We start from the raw sequence: 21,323 nt of genomic DNA, 5'->3' as shown, positions 1-21,323 counted from the left end.
TGTTCTGGAGAAAAAGAGTTTTTAACAGTCAGACAGCAAAATGATCCTATAGTGTTCAATTTTTACCAATTAAGGTACAGAACTCTAAAAACGAAAGTATTCCTTTAATGAGAATATTTTGGAAAAAAAAAGAAAAAATGTGTTTCATTTATAAACTATTCTCACCCAATGTAACAGTGGCCTTGGAGGCATAGCTTATCATTTAGTCCTCGTGGTTTTATTACAAGCAGAATCTACATCTACATGGGTACTCTGCAAATCACATTTAAGTGCCTGGCAGAGGGTTCACTGAACCACCTTCACAATTCTCTATTACTGCAATCATGTATGGCGCGCGGAAAGAACAAACACCTATATCTTTCCGTACGAGCTCTGATTTCCCTTATTTTATTATGGGGATCGTTTCTCCCTATGTAGGTCATTCAACAAAATATTTTTGCATTCGGAGGATAAAGTAGGTGATTGGAATTTTGCGAGAAGATTCCGTCGCAACGAAAAACACCTTTCTTTTTAATGATGTCTAGCCCAAATCCTGTATCATTTCAGTGACACTCTCTCCCGTATTTCACGATAATATAAAACGTGCTGCCCTTCTTTGAACTTTTTCAGTGTACTCTGTCTGTCCTATCTGGTGAGGATCCCACACTGCACAGCAGTATTCTAAAAGAGGACAGACAAGTGTAGTGTAGGCAGTCTCCTTAGTAGATCTGTTACATTTTCTAAGTGTCCTGCCAATAAAATGCAGTCTTTGGTTAGCCTTCCCAGAACATTTTCTGTGTGTTCCTTCCAATTTAAGTTGTTCGTAATTGTAATTCCTAGGTATTTAGTTGAATTTATGGCCTTTATATTTGACTGATTTATCGCGTAACCAAAGTTTAAAGGATTCCTTTTAGCACTCATGTGGATGACCTCACACTTTTCGTTATTTAGGGTCAACTGCCAATTTTTGCACCATTCTGATATCTTTTCTAAATCGTTTTGCCATTTGTTTTGATCTTCTAATGACTTTATTAAATACAGTGGAAGAAAACGTATTTCAAAACCCTCCCTAAATTATCCTGCTAAACATTGAAATCTGGTGGTCAAATGTACAAGATAATCAACAGATGGCATGATGTGTCAATTCTACACGAATATTTTGCAATAACTGCCAAATTCATACTTACACCTTCAATTTCTTGCAAGGCATCAAGCAACAGCAGCTCTTCTCTGGTAAGAAGTTGACAAACAGCACCTTTGTTGTCCCTTGGAAGATTTTCTACTTCTCCACAAGCCTCCCATATCCAACCCACTAGTTTCAAACGGTCTTTCTGACTGAAAATAGAACAAATTCAAGGAAATATAATGATTACAGTTATTTATTTCCTTTGTGTTCAGAACGTTTCTTTTTCTGGATACAAGTGAATAGCCCCTCTCCCTGCACTTATATATATGGGTTGAGGGAGGCAAAGGAGTGGGGGGAGGGGGACAGGAGCAGAGAGAGAGAGAGAGAGAGAGAGAGAGAGAGAGAGAGAGAGAGAGAGAGAGAGAGAGAGAGACTCGTAGTACGAAAGGAAGAAAGGTAGAGATTGTATGAGACAAAAATTAGCTGTAGGAATAACTTTCCTCATCAATACAGACAACACTTCAAGGTGGTGTTGCTACAAGTCTAGGGACAGCAGGAGGAACTAACACTTCAATAAATATAAATGGGGAAATGTGAGGAAGAATATTATAGAAACAAATCAACATTTAAATTTTCATCTCATTCGTGTTACAATTTTTATGGAAGCAAGCATTTTCCAGTAATGTAAAAAGAAAAACAACCAATAACTTTAAGATTAATACAGTACCCAGGCACACTTGCAAAGAACAGAACAAGTGTTGCCACCTCAACTGTATGCTCCATTAAATTTTTTGTTATGTCAACTTTCCAACATTGGCACTTAAGTATACGAACTATTGCAAAATGGTTATAAATATTTGCATCAGAATTTCCCAACAAATAATGACATTAGTTTCCTACATACAAGCAGTAGAAACTACCAAAATCATTGCATCATTAAAACATAATAATTATTTAGGCAACAATTAAAAGCACTAATACTTTCGACTACAACAGTGTTACCAAAGATATGTCCAGAAAAAGATACTTAAAATATACGGTGGCACCAACTCTGACTGCGGTAGTTGCTAGGTGAATAGAACACCACAGTAGTTGCAGTCACCAGTGCCAAGCCCAGATAAAAGATAAGGGTACAGAGAGCAGCCATAAAACATATTGAGGCAACCTCTATGACTAACAACACTAGTTAAAAACACAGGATGACTTAGATACAAGAAAAAAATTAATATCAGAGCTCCAGCAGATTGGAAATGTAGTGACACCAGCCAATATTACTGTGGAAACCAAGTAACTGGTATAATATATGGCACCACTTCTGAGCAGAGCTGGTCTCTCTCTCTCTCTCTCTCTCTCTCTCTCTCTCTCTCTCTCTCTCTCTCTCTCTCTCGCCCCTCCCCCCCCCCCCTCTGCACGTGCGAGGTGTGTGTGTGTGTGTGTGTGTGTGTGTGTGTGTGTGTGTGTGTGTGTGTGTGTGTGTGTCCAGGGTAACATTAGATGGCAAAGGGGAAGCTTCTTTGTAGCTGCTACTTGAAGGTGGTGGGAGGATTGGGGTGAGTGTGAGGAATTAGCTTAGGAAATCTGTTTGTGAAGGCCTTTGTGAGGCCTTCAGCATACTGGGTAAGGGAGTTATCGACACTGGATTGGAACAACTCAACCATATCATTTGCCCATATTTAGATTACTTCTCATGTTGCCCTGAAATGAGGGACATCCCACCCAAGACACTACCCACACCTCCCAAAGCGGTATTCCATCACCCATCCAACCTACACACATCCTAGTCCATCCCTATACCACTCCCAGTTCCAACCTCTTTCCACAGGGATCATATCCCTGTGACAGAACAAGGTGCAAAGACCTGTCCAATCCACCTACCCAGCACCTCCTACCCCAGTCCTGTCAGAGGCCTATCCTATCCCATCAGAGACCAGGCTCCCTGTGAAAGCAACCACGCCATATACCATCTCAGGTACAAATACTGCACAGCTCTTCATGTTGTTATGAACACCAAGCAGTTGTCCACCAGGACGAATGACCAATGCCAAACTGCTGTCAAGAACATAGTTGACCACCCAGTGTAATGTAAAATTAGAGAGATTAGAGCACGCACGGAGGCTTTCAGACAGTCGTTCTTCCCGCGAACCATACGCGACTGGAACAGGAAAGGGAGGTAATGACAGTGGCACGTAAAGTGCCCTCCGCCACACACCGTTGGGTGGCTTGCGGAGTATAAATGTAGATGTAGATGGTACAATATGCAGCTGAACACAACACGCTCACTTTCACTTCGCTCCTTGTGCTTCACAACCCAAGCTATCTGGATCCTCCCCTCCACCACCAACTTCTCTGAACTATGCAGATGGAAGTCATCCTTACAATACATCCTCCATTCCTGTAATCATACTGGCCTCAATCGCAGCTCAGCCGCTGTCAACGCATCCTTCACCCAATAGTTTCCCCTTCCTCCATCCTGTCACACAGTCCCAATTCATGTCCCCTCTTCACCTTCAACACGTGCCAAAAGTGCCGCTTCCACCCAGCCGCTACAATCATGCCAGCCCCCTGCCCCCATTCCTTACCAGCAAATTGGCCTCTCACTGAGCTGTTAGCCACCCATCCCCATTCCCTCTCCCTGCCTCCCACCACCCTTTCCCTCTACCTATCCCCACCTGAAACTACAAGCTATGCTTTTAATCTTTCAGCCAAAAGGCCTTCTTCTGAAATAGAAAATGTGCACACACGCACACACAAAAGCTTGTGAGAATCTGTTTGTGTTTTCACTTCAGAAGATGACCTTTTGGCTGAAAGCTTAAATGTATACCAGTCTTTTTTTTATGCCTATCTGCAACTCAACATCTTCTCTACATGCGAGTAGCAATCTATCATTTTTCATAATATGACTGTTTCATTCTGGACTATCCATTGTTGGGACCTATTGAAACTGAAAACAGTCTTTTTTTTTTAACACGCATACCAGGCAATGAATATACCTTCGTTAACTAGGCTTGACTGGGAATATTTTAATCAATCAAAAGCAGAAATAATCCTTAAAGTGTGATCTTTAATTACCAATATTCACTTTTCCACATAATCACCAGCCAATTGGATACATTTCTACCAACGATGAACAATTTTTCAAAAGCCGTCATGGAAGAAGTTTACACACTGTTTCCGCAACCACAGTCTCTCAGTTCTCTCAACGTCTTCATCAGAAACATAATGTTGTCCCCACAGATCGTCTTTTGTTACTGGGAACAGATGGAAGTCAGATGGTGCTAAATCTGGACTGTATGGAGGATGCTGTACAGTGGTGAGATTCAGTCTCTGAAGTTCTACTGTGGTGGCACATGAAGTGTGTGGCCAAGCAAAGCACAAATGTGACCCACATGTTCTTGTGAAACGTGGATCGCGCTTGCAATTTCTCTCTGAATGATAATGACGATCATCCTGAATCAATTTGTCAACATTTTGCTTGTGAACTCTGTGGTTGCTGTCACAGGATGTCCAACTCTTTGTTTGTCACGCAGGTCAGATGTTCCCACCTCAACATCTTTAAACGCACAGTACTCTCATCAACACAATCATCATAAATTGCTTTCATTCTCTGATGAATCTCCTTTGGGGGGGGGGGGGGGGGGGGGGGGGTGACACCTTCTGCTGCCAAGAATTCAATGACTGCAAGTTGCTTAAATCGCATTGACCGATCATCTGCGCAGAGTTCCATACTTTACACTGTAACAACACAACCATTCAATGCTAAGGCTTCCTGTCAACTGGAGCTGTAGAGAAGAGGCTACAGAACAAGTAGATGTTACTATCCTCTTGTAAATACAGTAGAACCTCGCTAATTTACCCCCTATGGGATTGGGAGCATGACTGGAAAGCAAAAAAGTCAGATTGTCAGTGGAATGCTGCTTTTAGTGACCCATAACATCACAATATGGTACAGCACAACTTTAATTTTCAGCTGTATATACTGTCTGCAATATTGTTCCATGTTAAAATGGTAACAAAAGGAAAAGAAAACACCAACACACTAAAACATCTATGGATACCTGAAAGAATGTAAATTTTTTAATTGTTTGTATCCCTCCTCCTCATGATTTACAGAAAATAAACCTAACAACACTATACAACATATGGTATAGAAACAATGTTCTCTCAGTAATTTCAATTTTTTTAAATGTTCATTTGTTTACATTTTTCTTTTTTTTAATAACGTCTCATTTCAGGCATCTCCATAGTACGACAGTTTATGAAGAAGCTCCGTCTTTTATGCGCTGGAAGAACAATATAAGTTGTACTCAAAAAGTACTCAATAGTGTTTATTACAAGTTTTGAGTGGGGAAGGAAAATCCTACATCTATTAAGATTCCTTCTACAAAAATTTTATATAACAAAGATGATGCCTTATCGCTGCAACATGGTCAGAAGCAATTTATTTATCTTGTAAGAGGAAGGCCACAGAAGTAGATTCCAGAGCTGTCACTATTAAGAAGAATCGAGGTAAAGTGATAACTTCCAGGGACATTACTTTACAGGACATTAATGAGAACTGGTAGTGTTACAGGTGAACGTAACATTAGCAACGGTACAGTCTGCTGCCCTCCCCACATATCTTCAAAGACTTAACATTATTTATTTAAAAAAACACACATCACACCCACTTCAAATCTTACACCAAAGGATAATGTTCAGTATTGCATGTACTGTAAAATACATCTGTATCGTACAGTAAGATACTGTTACTGTGAGTGAAAGTTTAACGACTGTACATATTTTATTACACCACTGCACTGACACAGCTGACTGAAGCGCTATTTCAAATGCATTTTTAGCATCTGTATGTTACACGAGGGGCATTTGAAAAGTCTGTGCAAAAGTAAAAACTACTTACATGTTTGGGGTAAACCTTTTTTTTTTTCGACACAGTCTCCTTTTAGATTTATACACTTCGTCCAAAGCTGTTCTAAAGTGTTGATCCCTTCCGAATAATAGGAATTGTCCAAGTCTGCAAAACAGCTATTAGTTGCTGCAATCACCACCTCATTTGAATTAAATCTTTGTCCCGTGAGACATTTATTCAAATTGGGGAACGAATTGTAGTCCGAGGGAGCCAAGTCTGGAGAATAGGGGAATGTGAAATGAGTTGGAATTTTATTTCCATTAATTTTGCGACAACAGCTGCTGAGGGCTGAGGTGTGTACTGGTGCATTGTCATAATGGAGAAGGACTTTTTTATGGTCCAATTGCCGGCATTTTTCTTGCAGCTCGGTTTTCAAACAGTTCAATAACGATGAATAATATGCACCTGTAATAGTTTTACCCTTTTCCAGATAGTCGATGAGGATTATCCCTTGCGAATCCCAAAAGACAGTTGCCATAACCTTTCTGGCCGAAGGACTGGTCTTTGCCTTTTTTGGTGCAGATTCTCCCTTGGTACCCATTGTTTATATTGATGTTTGGTCTCAGGAGTATAGTAATGTATCCATGTTTCATCGACAGTGATGAAACGACGCTTAAAGTCCTGCAGATTCTTCCTGAACAGCTGCAAACCATCCTTGAATCACTTCACATGATTCCGTTTTTGGTCAAGCGTGAGCAATCGCGGAACCCATCATGCAGATAGCTTTCTCATGTCCAAATGTTTATGCAAAATATTATGTACCCGTTCATTCGAGATGCCCACAGCATTAGCAATTTCACGCACCTTAGCTCTTCTGTCATCCATAACCATATCATGGATTTTATCAGTGATTTCTGGAATCGTAACCTCCACAGGGCGTCCAGAATGCTCAGCATCACTTGTGCCCATATGGCCACACCGAAAATTTTGAAACCACTTATAAACTGTACTAATCGAAGGTGCAGAGTCACCGCAATGTTTATCAAGCTTCTCTTTGGTCTACTGAGGCATTTTGCCTTTTAAAGTAATGTTTAATCACCACACGAAATTCTTCTTCCTCCATTTTTTTACAATCACTCGACTTCCTTGATTCACACAACTGTCAAACACGAAGAAATAGACCAATATGGCTGAAACTTGGTGTGCGTTCTTTCCAAAGATGCTACTAACTAAACATGACCTTGATAGGCGCCGGTGGTGCCATCTCTCGGACTTTGCACGGACTTTTCAAATGCCCCTCGTACTAGAGCCATTGGTTCATTGTCCTCATTGTCTTTCTTATTCTCATTTGTTGTTCAAGTTACAGTGTCAATAATTTAATTGTCAGTTAGTTTTTCTTCATTATGCATTCAATGTCAGCTGTAATGATCACTCACTTCCCATCACTGTGTGTTGACTCACCACTTTTTGCGTAGGTTGTTTCATCGTGATTCTCTTCACTCATGTCTTTTGATGTTTTATTCTTATTTCATTCATTTTTGGCCACAGTTTGCACTAAGATTTTTCAAGTGTCAACGCTAGCATTTCTCCTCAAGCTTCAGCAATAGTATAGATTAAGCCTTACTTATTTATCGATTTCATGCTTCCAATAAGCTGCTGCCTTCTTGTGTCCTCTCTAAAATTGATCCAATGAATTTTCAATGATATCACCTCTTCATCCATTCAGTGACTACCTAGTCCAAGGGTTGAATTAGATATGTTATGTTGGCCAGAAGAAATATCTATTTCACCTTTTTAAATTTCATCTTCAGATGGATGAGATGTCATACTGTCGAGCAATAAAACCCATACTCTCCTCAAACCTTTTATTCTACTCCTTCGCCTACAACTACATTCCAGTCCCCCATGTCTATTAGATTTTCATCTCCCTTTACATACTGTATTGCCTTTCATTATCCTCATATACTTTCTCTCTCTCTTCATCTTCAACTTATGAACTATCATTGTTGATGTTGGTTTGCTGTCAACTATGATGAGAACAGCCTTCTCACTGACCTATTCACAGCCACACATTCTCTGCCCTACCTTCCTATTCATAACGAATCCTACTCCCATTATACCATTTTCTGCTTCTGTTGATATTAACCTATACTCATATGATCATAAATCCTTGTCTTCTTTCCATTTCACTTCACTGACCCCCACTATATCTACATTGTGCATTTGCATTTAACTTTTTGGATTTTCTAGCTTCCCTATTGGTAACAAATCTAGCAGCTCACCTCTAATTACTTCGATGTCTTCTTTCAATCTACCTGGTGCAGATCCCAAACACTCAAGCAGTACTCAAGAATAGGTCCCCTTTACAGATGAATTACACTTTCCTTAAATTCTCCCAATAAACCAAAGTCGAACATTCGCCTTCCCTACCACAATCCTCACATGCTTGTTCCATCTCGTATCATTTCACATATTACACCCATATATTTAAACAATGTGACTGTGTGAAGCACGACACTACTAATGCTGTATCTGAACATTATGGATTTGTTTTTCTTACTCATCTACATTAACTAACATTTTTTCTACATTAGGAGCCATCTGCCACTCACCACACCAGATGGAAATTTTGTATCAATCTATGGCCACTTATCCTCAACAACTTCCTGTACATCACAGCATCATCAGCGAACAACCACAGATTGCTGTCCACCCTGTCCGCCAGATCATTTATGTATATAGAAAATAGCAACAGTCCTATCACACTTCCTTGGGGCACTTCTGATGTTACCACTGTCTCCCATGAAAACTCGCCATCGAGGACAATATACTGGGTTCTATTATTTAAGAAGTCTTCGAGCTCGTCACATATCTGGGAGCCTGTCCCGTATGCATGTAACTTCGTTAACAGTCTGCAGTGGCGTACTGTAACAAATGCTTTTCAGAAATCTAGACTTATGTATCTGCCTGTTGCCCTTCATCCATAGTTCACAGTATATCATATGAAAAAAAGAGCAAACTCTGTTTTCACACAAGTGATGCTTTCTAAAGTCTTGCTGATCTATGGACATTAGCTTTTCTGTCTCTCGGAAATTTATTACATTCGAACTCAGAATATGCTCTAGAATTCTGCAGCAAACCAATGTTAAGGATATTGGTCTGCAATTTTGCTGGTCAATTCTTTTACCCTTCTTATACACAGGAGTCACCTGCACTTTTTTCCAGTCGGTTGGCACTTTGCACTGGTCGAGAGACTCGCGGTAAGTGTAAAGAAAGTAAGGTGCCCATGACCGAGTACTCTTCATAAAACTATACCTGGTGATTTATTTGATTTCAGTTCTTCCAGTTGTTTTTCCATGCCAGGGATGCTTATTACTATGTGATCCATATGGGACTCTGTGCGATGATCAAATGATTTCTTAAACGTGGAATTTGAAACTTCGGCCTTTCTTTTGCTACCTTCTACTGCCAAAGGACACTAGTTAACGAGTGATTTGATGGAAGCTTTGGACCCAGATATTTTACATAGGACCAGAACTTTTTTGAGATGTCCACCAGATCCTCAGCCAAGGTGTGACAGTGGAAGCTGTTGTATCTTTGTGCAACAATCTTTTCACAGACGCACAAATCTCTACTATCTTCGTCCGTCTTCTTTCACACGTCCTCTTTTGAACCAAGAGTGCAACAGCCTTTGCTAGCTCAGTATTTTCCGAATTTTGCTATTAAACCATGGTGTGTCTTTTCCATCCTTAATCCACTTACTAGGCACATACTTGTCCACAGCATAATCTACAATCTGTTTACACTTTGCCCACAATGTAACAACAACGACGCTGTACTATTGTACATGTAAATAATTTTTTCCATCTGATTTTTCGATACACTTGTGTAATTGATGTTCTGATTTCAATTTTTTTTTTTTTTTGTTTCATGCCATTGTGTTAAGAAAACTGTAAACGAGTTTCAATGTTAATATTAATGTTTATGTCAAATGTCAAGCAATATTGTAATAGAACTGAAATGTAACAAATGTTGAAACTGTTGTAAGATGTTTAAAATTGTAATTGTGCTTCTGGTCCATACGTAGGCAGTGTGTTAGGATATGTAAAATGCAAAACCTTGGGTGAATACCTGGCCTGTCAGGGAGCAGTAAAAGGTGGATGGCAGGCGAGCGCGGGAAAATGCACGCGGGCACTGCACGGCACAATGGGTTCAGCAGTTAGTTGGAGTTTGGCAGTGGTTTGAGCAACACCTTCTGGAGCGAGGAGGCTCTCCTGGAAGACATAGCTTCACTGAGCCTCGTGTACGCCGTTCCAACGCCCACACAGTATGGCAAAATTCCATAGGCACTAAATGGAAAAGTATTACGATGCTAAGAAGAATTAAAGTGCCGATACGTCAAGAGCCATGTGTGCTCTGTGCCTCGTCATCTCGCCGCCTGCCAACCGCCGCATCGATACTAGCAGGTTGAAACTTTTAGTACTGTATTCGTATGGATCAGAGAGTGAACTGTGCAATAATAACCTAAATTTTACCAGAACTTTCCCATCATTTAATTTTCCTCACAACTAACCTAGACAAGGTCCTTTCCAAATATTGTGCAATCCGAGAGTCCCGAAATGAAAAATTAAATTTTGTGTTAATAATAATTACTTGCAGACCTAGCTATGTTAGAATGGTGTTTAAAGAAATGTTTTGTTAATGAACCAGTAAATGAATAACAAAGGTCTAACGAAGTTGAAAGATAACTTTAATATTGACATAGTAATGCAGTTTATTATTTCAAGACAGATATAAAGGCATTTAAATGAGCAGTAAATAAAATGAAAAGAGTAGTAACTTACATGCTGGAAATCTTGAAGGCATAACAACTTCAGTAATCATTTTTTTAAATACAGCTATCTTAACAGTTTCAAGGTCTCCCCCCCCCTTTTATTCATTTGAATTCTGAAGTGTTCTAAATTGGTTTGACCAGCAAAAGTTAAAGTCAATATAAAAGTCAAAATTTATCAGTGTTTTATCTGTATCAAAATTGACATTTTGTGTGTGGCTCGAAAGTGCTATTCCTAGGGTAACCTATGCCCGATTTTAATCAGATTAATAGACAGTATGAAGTTTTGTAGTATACATTATACTGTGGTGTTATGTATTCATGGTTTTTCCATATCAGTACAGAACGTAAAACTATCAGTCCAATAGATTTTCTGGTTCTAAAATTCTACTATATTATGCAGTGTTACTACTTGTTGTTTTGCATGAATATATACCAACTTGCACAGGGAGGAAGCTTAGTTAATGCCTAATTAGGCTGGCGACCATATTATTAACAAATTGGTAGCATCTTCAGAGTTGCTTTTGGTCCATCCTCACGTGTAATTGTATTTCGAACTTACTTGACGTATCATTGTTATTACAGAGTGGATGTTAGTCTAATTTGCCACCATTGAGGTACACACGGTCGATATCTATGCGAAAATCCTTTCTCATAAGGTGAATCGCGCTCACTTATCATAGCACAGGCTTTAACGAGTACTGTGTCAGGGGTTACAAGAACTCTTCTATGGCCATCATTCTGGAACTAAATGCCTGCAGTTCATTGTCTAAGTGAGATGCTAACAACTGCTTATCTGCTCTTTCTAGCAGAAACCCTCTCCTAGCCCTATTGACTGATTGATTAACTTTTGTAACCACAGTCGCTATGATGACATCATGATCACTAATCCCTTCCCTACAGTGATGCCAAAGGTAAGGTCCAACTTGTTTGTAGCTACAGATTCTTGTCAGTAGATTGAAGTCACCACCAACTAGTAATTCATGATCTGGGTATTTACGCACAACTGACCATAGACTTACTTTGAGTGACTCTAGAACTGTCACATCAGTGTTGGATGGTCGGTAAAAACATCCAACAATTAACTTGGTTTCACCTAGACCCATTATGCACAACCAGATAACTTCACTATCGCACATAATTTGAACCTCACTAGAGACAATATCTTAGTTGACTGCAATGAACATTCCTTCTCCTATGGCATCTAATCTGTCTTTCTGATAAACATTCCAAGACTCACTAAGTATCTCTGAGAGCTTAGTTACAAATACTTTGACAATTTGATGATAAAATCTTCTTCTGTTGAACTGTCTTTACTCTGAACGTGGTCCGATTTCCCTACATGCCACTACATGCCTATTATTGGCAAATGTTCATAAGAGTACCTCAAACTATCGCCTAGGCTAGCAAACCCCCCAAGTGCACTCTGCTACCTGAGTAGCTGCTTCCTTAGTGTAGTGCACCCCTTACCTACAAATCCCCACATGATAATGCAGGTTTAGAAATCTACAGCCAAGAACGTCACAGAGTCAATAAAGCCTTTGGTTGAGGCCCTCCACTCAGTTCCAAACAAAAGAACCCCAATCAATTCTGGGAACAATGCTGTAAAGCGCAAGCTCTGCTTGCATCCCTCCTGTGAGGGCAGTAGTCTTAACCACCTCCACATGGAACCTGTAAGAACCAAGGATAGCTCCGAACACACGTGACACGCGTCGTTGGTGCCAACATGAGCCACAACTTACAGATGACTGCACTCTGTATGCTTGATAGCCACAAACAAGTCTGTCTTCACATCTTGGATGAGGCCCATTCAACAGTTCGCAAACAGCAGCCAATTCCTCCTCGATATGACACAGCAGGCACACATCCTATCCATCCTTGCAACACGAACTGAAGGTAAAAAGTAAAGGCTGCCAAAACCTAGATAAGCAGCTTGTTACCCTCCTGGCATGTAACCGATGAACACTGACCCTTTTCAGAAGAAATGACAACTGAGCTACAGGATGCCTGAATGTACACTTAACAGCTAACAGATATATCAGAACCCGACAGAGTTGGAAAGGACCTCATTGTGTGTCTCCATTAGGCCGGCTGGTCAAATCCCGCAATATCCAGATTTGTGTGGCATTCGGATGTAACAGTTGCCTGAAGTTGGACTGCACGTGATTGAGGACAAACACACATATTTTCAAGGTTCCGGTTGACCACTCCTGGTCACCACAAGCTAGGACCGCCAAACTGTGCACTAAACACTTTGTAGCCCCTTCACATCTTCGCCAGTCATCCGGGGAGAACAAGTAATCAACTCCTTGCAACATTCTGTATCATCCTGCACCATCAATTAGAGAGTAGCAGCAGCTAGACTACGGAGTTACTGTCCCATGTGTAGGCTGCCATTAAAACCACAATGATACTGGGTGCATTTGGTGTGACGGTGTGACTGGGATGCACGGTGTAGAATTGCTTTCAGCAATGAAAAGCAGTTCTGCACCACCTTATACATTAATCATCAACAATTATGATGGCAACCTGGGAAGAGGTCCCATTCTTTGAACGTTTCGAAGAGGCACAGCAGCTTTGCTTCTGGCATTGCACAGCAGCTTTGCTTCTGGCATTACGGTGTGTGGGGAGCCACTAGGCATAACTTCAGGGTAAGGCTCGTAGTGGCTCAGGGATCTCAGACAGCATAACATGGACATCCTGCATGTTCATATGTTACCTCTCAGGTCATACTGATAAAAGAGATCATACTGCTAAGTTCTTCGTAAATTTGACTCATTTTTTAAATCACTGAAATAGCTTCACATACCATCTCAACCCGTGAAGTTTCATTTCCTCATCTCCTTCTGGGTGCTTCACTTCTGTTGTCAGGTAATGTAGTGATTGAGGAAAGTTAATTACATTTTAAGTAGACTAATGTGGCAGAATTGGTGCCACAAACTTCCCCCCCAACGCACGTGTGTGTGTGTGTGTGTGTGTGTGTGTGTGGGGGGGGGGGGGGGGGGGGAGGGGGGGGGGGGGGCGCACGCGCGCGTGAAGAAAGGAAGTCTGAATGTCCCTCTTTGAGGCAATAACATTAGTAGCTAATTGACATAATTGGCATACACCCTTCGACAACTGCTTTGACATCTTAACATACATAGCTTGTCAAATTTCAGACATCAAAGTGGTTCCGAATGGGACACAAAAAACTCACAATGACAAAAAGCAGTTTTAAAATCTTTATTTGGGAGACATTCAGAAGGCAGTTCAATCACTGCACTGAAGGCTTCCACCAAAAACTAACCTAAGCATGGTATTCACACTGCAGAATTTACAATAAACTCCATTATCAAATTTATGTGCTATAGTGAAGTAGTTGTTATGATTCATAATTTCTTAAAGATGTGATAACAGGATGCAGAGAAATTGAGAAGGCCGTAGAAGTCAGGAACAGAATATTATTAGTCATTCACATATACTGTATATACTGCGTGTAAACAACATCTGTTTACAACATACACTTGCTGTCTATCAACCTGGGGAAAAAATCTCAAATTAGCCTACAAAAACCCCCTCACAAGCTATGGCACATGTGTGCTGGCTAAGATTTTGAATATCCTCCTATCTTCTTCTTTCTTCTACTGTTTGCTTAGTCGATCTTAAACATTTGAAACTAAGTTCTTTCTCTCACTAAAATCACCCTTGAATACTAACAACACTTTGTTCTTGCACTTACAAAATGTAAAATTGATGTTTTTGTAAATTTTACCACAAAAGTTTGTGTATTTTAACAGTGGAACATTAACAAATTAGTGTATTTCTCTCACTTTCTTCCTACAATACTGAGCTTGTCAGTATTACACTTCAATGAAATAGTAAACTTAATTTTTGCGTAACATTTCATTACTCCCACAAGAAAGTTTAAATTACTAATATTAACAAAATAAAAAAAAATTGACTGACTAAGCATGTGGCATGAGAGAATATTCAAAAACTCAGGTGGCATGCATGCACTGTAGCTTGGGTGACTTTTGTACATCAAATTGAAATAGTTTCTCAGTTCAAGAGAACACATGTGTCCTACATCAAATAGTTAATATTGACTTCCTCTACACCACTGTGGTACACTGTAAACAGCTATCATTTACAAGTTGTATGCAGGAAAGTTTTATAAATTTCAGGTAAATATAAAGTATCAGTATAATTTACGTATACAAAGTATCAATATAATTTAGGTAAACAAACCTTTTAACAGTTGCATCTTTCAGAGAATTTAATACTGCAGTTACAGACTGCAGAAGCTTTATAACAGATTTCTGCACTTCTTTACGCAGTACTATTCCCTTTGCTTTTGGAAGTGTGTAAAATATTTCTATCAAATTTTGACAAATACCTTCAATGGTTTTCAAAATTTCAAGTGTCTCCCGCATGGAAGGTAGAGGCGGCTTGGAGTATAACATACAAAGTTTCGTGATTTCATTAGAAAGTGATTTTGTTGTCAAACCTGCAAAATAATTTTAAAGGTATGACTGTTAAAATTAATTTACTCAAAGTAAAATAATATAAGCACAGGTCACAATAACACAGTTTTTATAAATTACTAGGAGACAAGGATTAAGTATTGAATCTTGTGGGTCCCAATATTTATTAGCCACAATTTGAGTTTAGTGTTAATCATGGGATGTGGTTTACCTGTGTGATCAGATGAACTCTGTAAATAATACTCCACAGAATGAAAACTGAGAGGCAATTAAGAAGTTCAGCTTAGAAAAGTGGGCTAAAGAGGATATTTTTCCAGCATGCAGATTTGTCAATTCAGCAGTTCTGCAAAATCATGGGGAGACTAGTTTCATGCAATGAGTGAGAGGTTGATGTGTGAGAAAACACGGAATTTGTGTGTTGCAGTGAATTCAAAGCTTTCAATATTGCTCAGGGTCCATATTTTGCTCCCCATCATCTCTTGGAATGTATAGTGCAGACTGAGGCTGTGCATACACTGGAACATGAAGTTTAAACTGCACTTACACAGTGACAGCATTTTACCCTTCTGTAGTAGCTGCTGGATATTGCAGACTGCTCTTTTTTCTAAAACAATGCAGACTGGCAACTGGTTTATATCTCTATTACCCAACCTATCATGTTTTACTGGTGTATATTAGATTGCACGTATTCCTGAAAGTGCCCCTTCCCCCTCCTCAAATACTGATCACTATCTATGGTTATACTACAAATTAGGGTATGAGAAATTAGCCACACTTCATCACAACAAAGCAAGTAACACGTCTTCAGTTTCCTCACCAGCTGTTGATATACAGTATGTTCTTGCATTCCTGTCACCTCACAGCAAGCACCACCTTATTGCTACGAAAACAATGTAATTAACAGCACTGCCCTTATTCTTATCTTTTAGCAGAAACTTAATCGATAAACAATCTGAGCATATATTCTTACAAAGTTTTGAATAAAGTGGAGGGGACAGCCTATAACAATACGCAATTTGTTTATCATCATTTTTAAAAGTCGTCATGTTGATCATTTAAGTTCATAACACAATAAGTATTACTGAGCTAGCTCAAGGGTGGACAAAAACGTCAGTACACAGTTTTAACATTCAACTAGCATCTTAACTAGAAGGACTACTACTGTCATGGGATTAGACTTTCCTTCACTCCTTTGAAATTATATATTTTTTAAACTAACAGAAGCCACAGGTGCACAAAATGCTCTTACATTATTATTATTATTATTATTATTATTATTATTATTATTATTATTATTATTTCTCTTTCCTGTCTCAGACGTTATGTCTGGTTAAAAATGGAAAGTGACACGGACCTTGATCAAACGTGACTTCCTTTTAACTGTACGGTATACGTTACATTGCATTTAGGAACTTTTGGGTAATTGAACATGTATCAATAATTACAGATTTATGTAAGTTATTATTTATTATTATTACTAATACTATTATTATTATTTCTTTCTTGTCTCAGGCGTTATGTCTGGTTAAAAATGGAAGGTGACGCAGACCTTGATCAAGTGTGACTTCCTTTTAACTGCACGGTATATGTTACATTGCATTTAGGAACTTTCAGGTTATTGAACATGTATCAATAATTACAGATTTCTGTAGTTGTATATACAAGTTTGGATGTAGCTGTATTGCATTGATGTACTGGTGGATATTGTGTGGTATGACTCCTGTAGTTGATAGTATAATTGGTATAATGTCACCTTTATCCTGATGCTACACGCCCTTGACTTCCTCAGCCAGTTGGATGTATTTTTCAATTTTTTCTCCTGTTTTCTTTTGTATATTTGTTGTATTGGGTATGGATATTTCGATTAGTTGTGTTAATTTCTTCTTTTTATTGGTGAGTATGATGTCAGGTTTGTTATGTGGTGTTGTTTTATCTGTTATAATGGTTCTGTTCCAGTATAATTTGTATTCATCGTTCTCCAGTACATTTTGTGGTGCATACTTGTATGTGGGAACATGTTGTTTTATAAGTTTATGTTGTAAGGCAAGCTGTTGATGTATTATTTTTGCTACATTGTCATGTCTTCTGAGGTATTCTGTATTTGCTAGTATTGTACATCCACTTGTGATGTGATCTACTGTTTCTATTTGTTGTTTGCAAAGTCTGCATTTATCTGTTGTGGTATTGGGACCTTTAATAATATGCTTGCTGTAATATCTGGTGTTTATTGTTTGATCCTGTATTGCAATCGTGAATCCTTCCGTCTCACTGTATATATTGCCTTTTCTTAGCCATGTGTTGGATGCGTCTTGATCGATGTGTGGCTGTGTTAGATGATACAGGTGCTTGCCATGTAGTGTTTTCTTTTTCCAATTTACTTTCTTCGTATCTGTTGATGTTATGTGATCTAAAAGGTTGTAGAAGTGGTTATGAAATTGCAGTGGTGTAGCCGATGTATTTATATGAGTGATTGCTTTGTGTATTTTGCTAGTTCCTGCTCGTTCTATAAAGAATTTTCTTAAATTGTCTACCTGTCCATAATGTAGGTTTTTTATGTCGATAAATCCCCTTCCTCCTTCCTTTCTGCTTAATGTGAATCTTTCAGTTGCTGAATGTATGTGATGTATTCTATATTTGTGGCATTGTGATCGTGTAAGTGTATTGAGTGTTTCTAGGTCTGTGTTACTCCATTTCACTACTCCAAATGAGTAGGTCAATATTGGTATAGCATAAGTATTTATTGCTTTTGTCTTGTTTCTTGCTGTCAATTCTGTTTTCAGTATTTTTGTTAGTCTTTGTCTATATTTTTCTTTTAGTTCTTCTTTAATATTTGTATTACCTATTCCTATTTTTTGTCTGTATCCTAGATATTTATAGGCATCTGTTTTTTTCATCACTTCTATGCAGTCGCTGTGGTTATCCAATATGTAATCTTCTTGTGTAGTGTGTTTTCCCTTGACTATGCTATTTTTCTTACATTTGTCTGTTCCAAAAGCCATATTTATATCATTGCTGAATACTTCTGTTATCTTTAGTAATCGGTTGAGTCGCTGATTTGTTGCTGCCAGTAGTTTTAGATCATCCATGTATAGCAGATGTGTGATTTTGTGTGGGTATGTTCCAGTAATATTGTATCCATAATTTGTATTATTTAGCATGTTGGATAGTGGGTTCAGAGCAAGGCAGAACCAGAAAGGACTTAATGAGTCTCCTTGGTATATTCCACGCTTAATCTGTATTGGCTGTGATGTGATATTATTTGAATTTGTTTGGGTATTAAGTGTGGTTTTCCATTTTTTCATTACTATGTTTAGGAACTGTATCAATTTAGGATCTACTTTGTATATTTCCAATATTTGTAGTAACCATGAGTGGGGTACACTATCAAAAGCTTTTTGGTAATCAATGTATGCATAGTGTAGCGACCTTTGTTTAGTTTTAGCTTGATATGTCACCTCTGTGTCTATTATCAGTTGCTCTTTACATCCTCGTGCTCCTTTGCAACAGCCTTCTTGTTCTTCATTTATAATTTTGTTCTGTGTTGTATGTGTCATTAATTTCTGTGTAATGACTGAAGTTAATATTTTGTATATTGTTGGTAGGCATGTTATGGGGCAATATTTAGCTGGGTTTGCTGTGTCTGCTTGATCTTTAGGTTTCAGATAAGTTATTCCATGTGTAAGTGTATCAGGGAATGTGTATGGGTCTGCAATGTAACTGTTAAATAATTTATCCAAAAACAAAGATGATGTGACTTACCAAACGAAAGCGCTGGCAGGTCGATAGACACACAAACAAACACAAACATACACACAAAATTCAAGCTTTCGCAACAAACTGTTGCCTCATCAGGAAAGAGGGAGGGAGAAGGAAAGACGAAAGGATGTGGGTTTTAAGGGAGAGGGTAAGGAGTCATTCCAATCCCGGGAGCGGAAAGACTTACCTTAGGGGGAAAAAAAGATGGGTATACACTCGCGCGCGCACACACACACATATCCATCCACACATATACAGACACAAGCAGACATATTTAAAGACAAAGAGTTTGGGCAGAGAAGTCAGTCGAGGCGGAAGTGCAGAGGCAAAGATGTTGTTGAATGACACGTGAGGTATGAGTGGCGGCAACTTGAAATTAGCGGAGATTGAGGCCTGGTGGGTAACGGGAAGAGAGGATATATTGAAGAGCAAGTTCCCATCTCCGGAGTTCGGATAGGTTGGTGTTGGTGGGAAGTATCCAGATAACCTGGACGGTGTAACACTGTACCAAGATGTGCTGGCCGTGCACCAAGGCATGTTTAGCCACAGGGTGATCCTCATTACCAACAAACACTGTCTGCCTGTGTCCATTCATGTGAATGGACAGTTTGTTGCTGGTCATTCCCACATAGAATGCATCACAGTGTAGGCAGGTCAGTTGGTAAATCACGTGGGTGCTTTCACATGTGGCTCTGCCTTTGATCGTGTACACCTTCCGGGTTACAGGACTGGAGTAGGTGGTGGTGGGAGGGTGCATGGGACAGGTTTTACACCGGGGGCAGTTACAAGGATAGGAGCCAGAGGGTAGGGAAGGTGGTTTGGGAATTTCGTAGGGATGAACTAACAGGTTACGAAGGTTAGGTGGACGGCGGAAAGACACTCTTGGAGGAGTGGGGAGGATTTCATGAAGGATGGATCTCACTTCAGGGCAGGATTTGAGGAAGTCGTATCCCTGCTGGAGAGCCACATTCAGAGTCTGGTCCAGTCCCGGAAAGTATCCTGTCACAAGTGGGGCACTTTTGTGGTTGTTCTGTGGGAGGTTCTGGGTTTGAGGGGATGAGGAAGTGGCTCTGGTTATTTGCTTCTGTACCAGGTCGGGAGGGTAGTTACGGGATGCGAAAGCTGTTGTCAGGATGTTGGTGTAATGGTTCAGGGATTCTGGACTGGAGCAGATCCGTTTGCCACGAAGACCTAGGCTGTAGGGAAGGGACCGTTTGATGTGGAATGGATGGCAGCTGTCATAATGCAGGTACTGTTGCTTGTTGGTGGGTTTGATGTGGACGGACGTGTGAAGCTGGCCATTGGACAGATGGAGGTCAACGTCAAGGAAAGTGGCGTGGGATTTGGAGTAGGACCAAGTGAATCTGATGGAACCAAAGGAGTTGAGGTTGGAGAGGAAATTCTGGAGTTCTTCTTCACTGTGAGTCCAGATCATGAAGATGTCATCGATAAATCTGTACCAAACTTTGGGTTGGCAGGCCTACGTAACCAAGAAGGCTTCCTCTAGGCGACCCATGAAGAGGTTGGCGTACGAGGGGGCCATCCTGGTACCCATGGCTGTTCCCTTTAATTGTTGGTATGTCTGGCCTTCAAAAGTGAAGAAGTTGTGGGTCAGGATGAAGCTGGTTAAGGTAATGAGGAAAGAGGTTTTAGGTAGGGTGGCAGGTGATCGGCGTGAAAGGAAATGCTCCATCGCAGCGAGGCCCTGGACATGCAGAATATTTGTGTATAAGGAAGTGGCATCAATGGTTACAAGGACGGTTTCCGGGGGTAACAGATTGGGTAAGGATTCCAGGCGTTCGAGAAAGTGGTTGGTGTCTTTGATGAAGGATGGGAGACTGCATGTAATGGGTTGAAGGTGTTGATCTACGTAGGCAGAAATACATTCTGTGGGGGCTTGGTAACCAGCTACAATGGGGCGGCCGGGATGATTGGGTTTGTGAATTTTAGGAAGAAGGAAGAAGGAAGAAGGTAGAAGGTAGGGGTGCGGGGTGTCAGTGGGGTCAGGAGGTTGATGGAGTCAGGTGAAAGGTTTTGCAGGGGGCCTAAGGTTCTGAGGATTCCTTGAAGCTCCGCCTGGACATCGGGAATGGGATTACCTTGGCAAACTTTGTATGTGGTGTCGTCTGAAAGCTGACGCAGTCCCTCTGCCACATACTCCCGACGATCAAGTACCACGGTCGTGGAATCCCTTGTCCGCCGGAAGAATGGCGATGGTTCGGTCAGCCTTCAGATCACGGATAGCCTGGGCTTCAGCAGTGGTGATGTTGGGAGTAGGATTAAGGTTTTTTAAGAAGGATTGAGATGCAAGGCTGGAAGTCA

The 21,323-nt window shown here is 40.1% G+C and overlaps 1 protein-coding gene across 1 annotated transcript in view; it reads right to left on the bottom strand.

The window, feature by feature from the left end:
- Nucleotides 1-21,323, bottom strand: part of LOC124776742 (cyclin-D1-binding protein 1 homolog) — a 100,085-nt gene that overhangs the window by 34,747 nt on the left and 44,015 nt on the right. Inside the window, exons 3-4 of the mRNA XM_047251866.1 lie at nucleotides 15,010-15,268; nucleotides 1,167-1,314 (exon numbers count right to left, since the gene is read on the bottom strand). Coding sequence (XP_047107822.1) covers nucleotides 1,167-1,314; nucleotides 15,010-15,268 — 407 coding nt within the window. The remainder of the gene's footprint in view (nucleotides 1-1,166; nucleotides 1,315-15,009; nucleotides 15,269-21,323) is intronic.

This window comes from Schistocerca piceifrons, chromosome 2, assembly GCF_021461385.2.
Source record: "Schistocerca piceifrons isolate TAMUIC-IGC-003096 chromosome 2, iqSchPice1.1, whole genome shotgun sequence".
Lineage (NCBI taxonomy): Eukaryota > Metazoa > Arthropoda > Insecta > Orthoptera > Acrididae > Schistocerca > Schistocerca piceifrons.
Note: the sequence above shows the minus strand (reverse complement) of the source record. Positions and strands in the feature narration are given on the sequence as shown.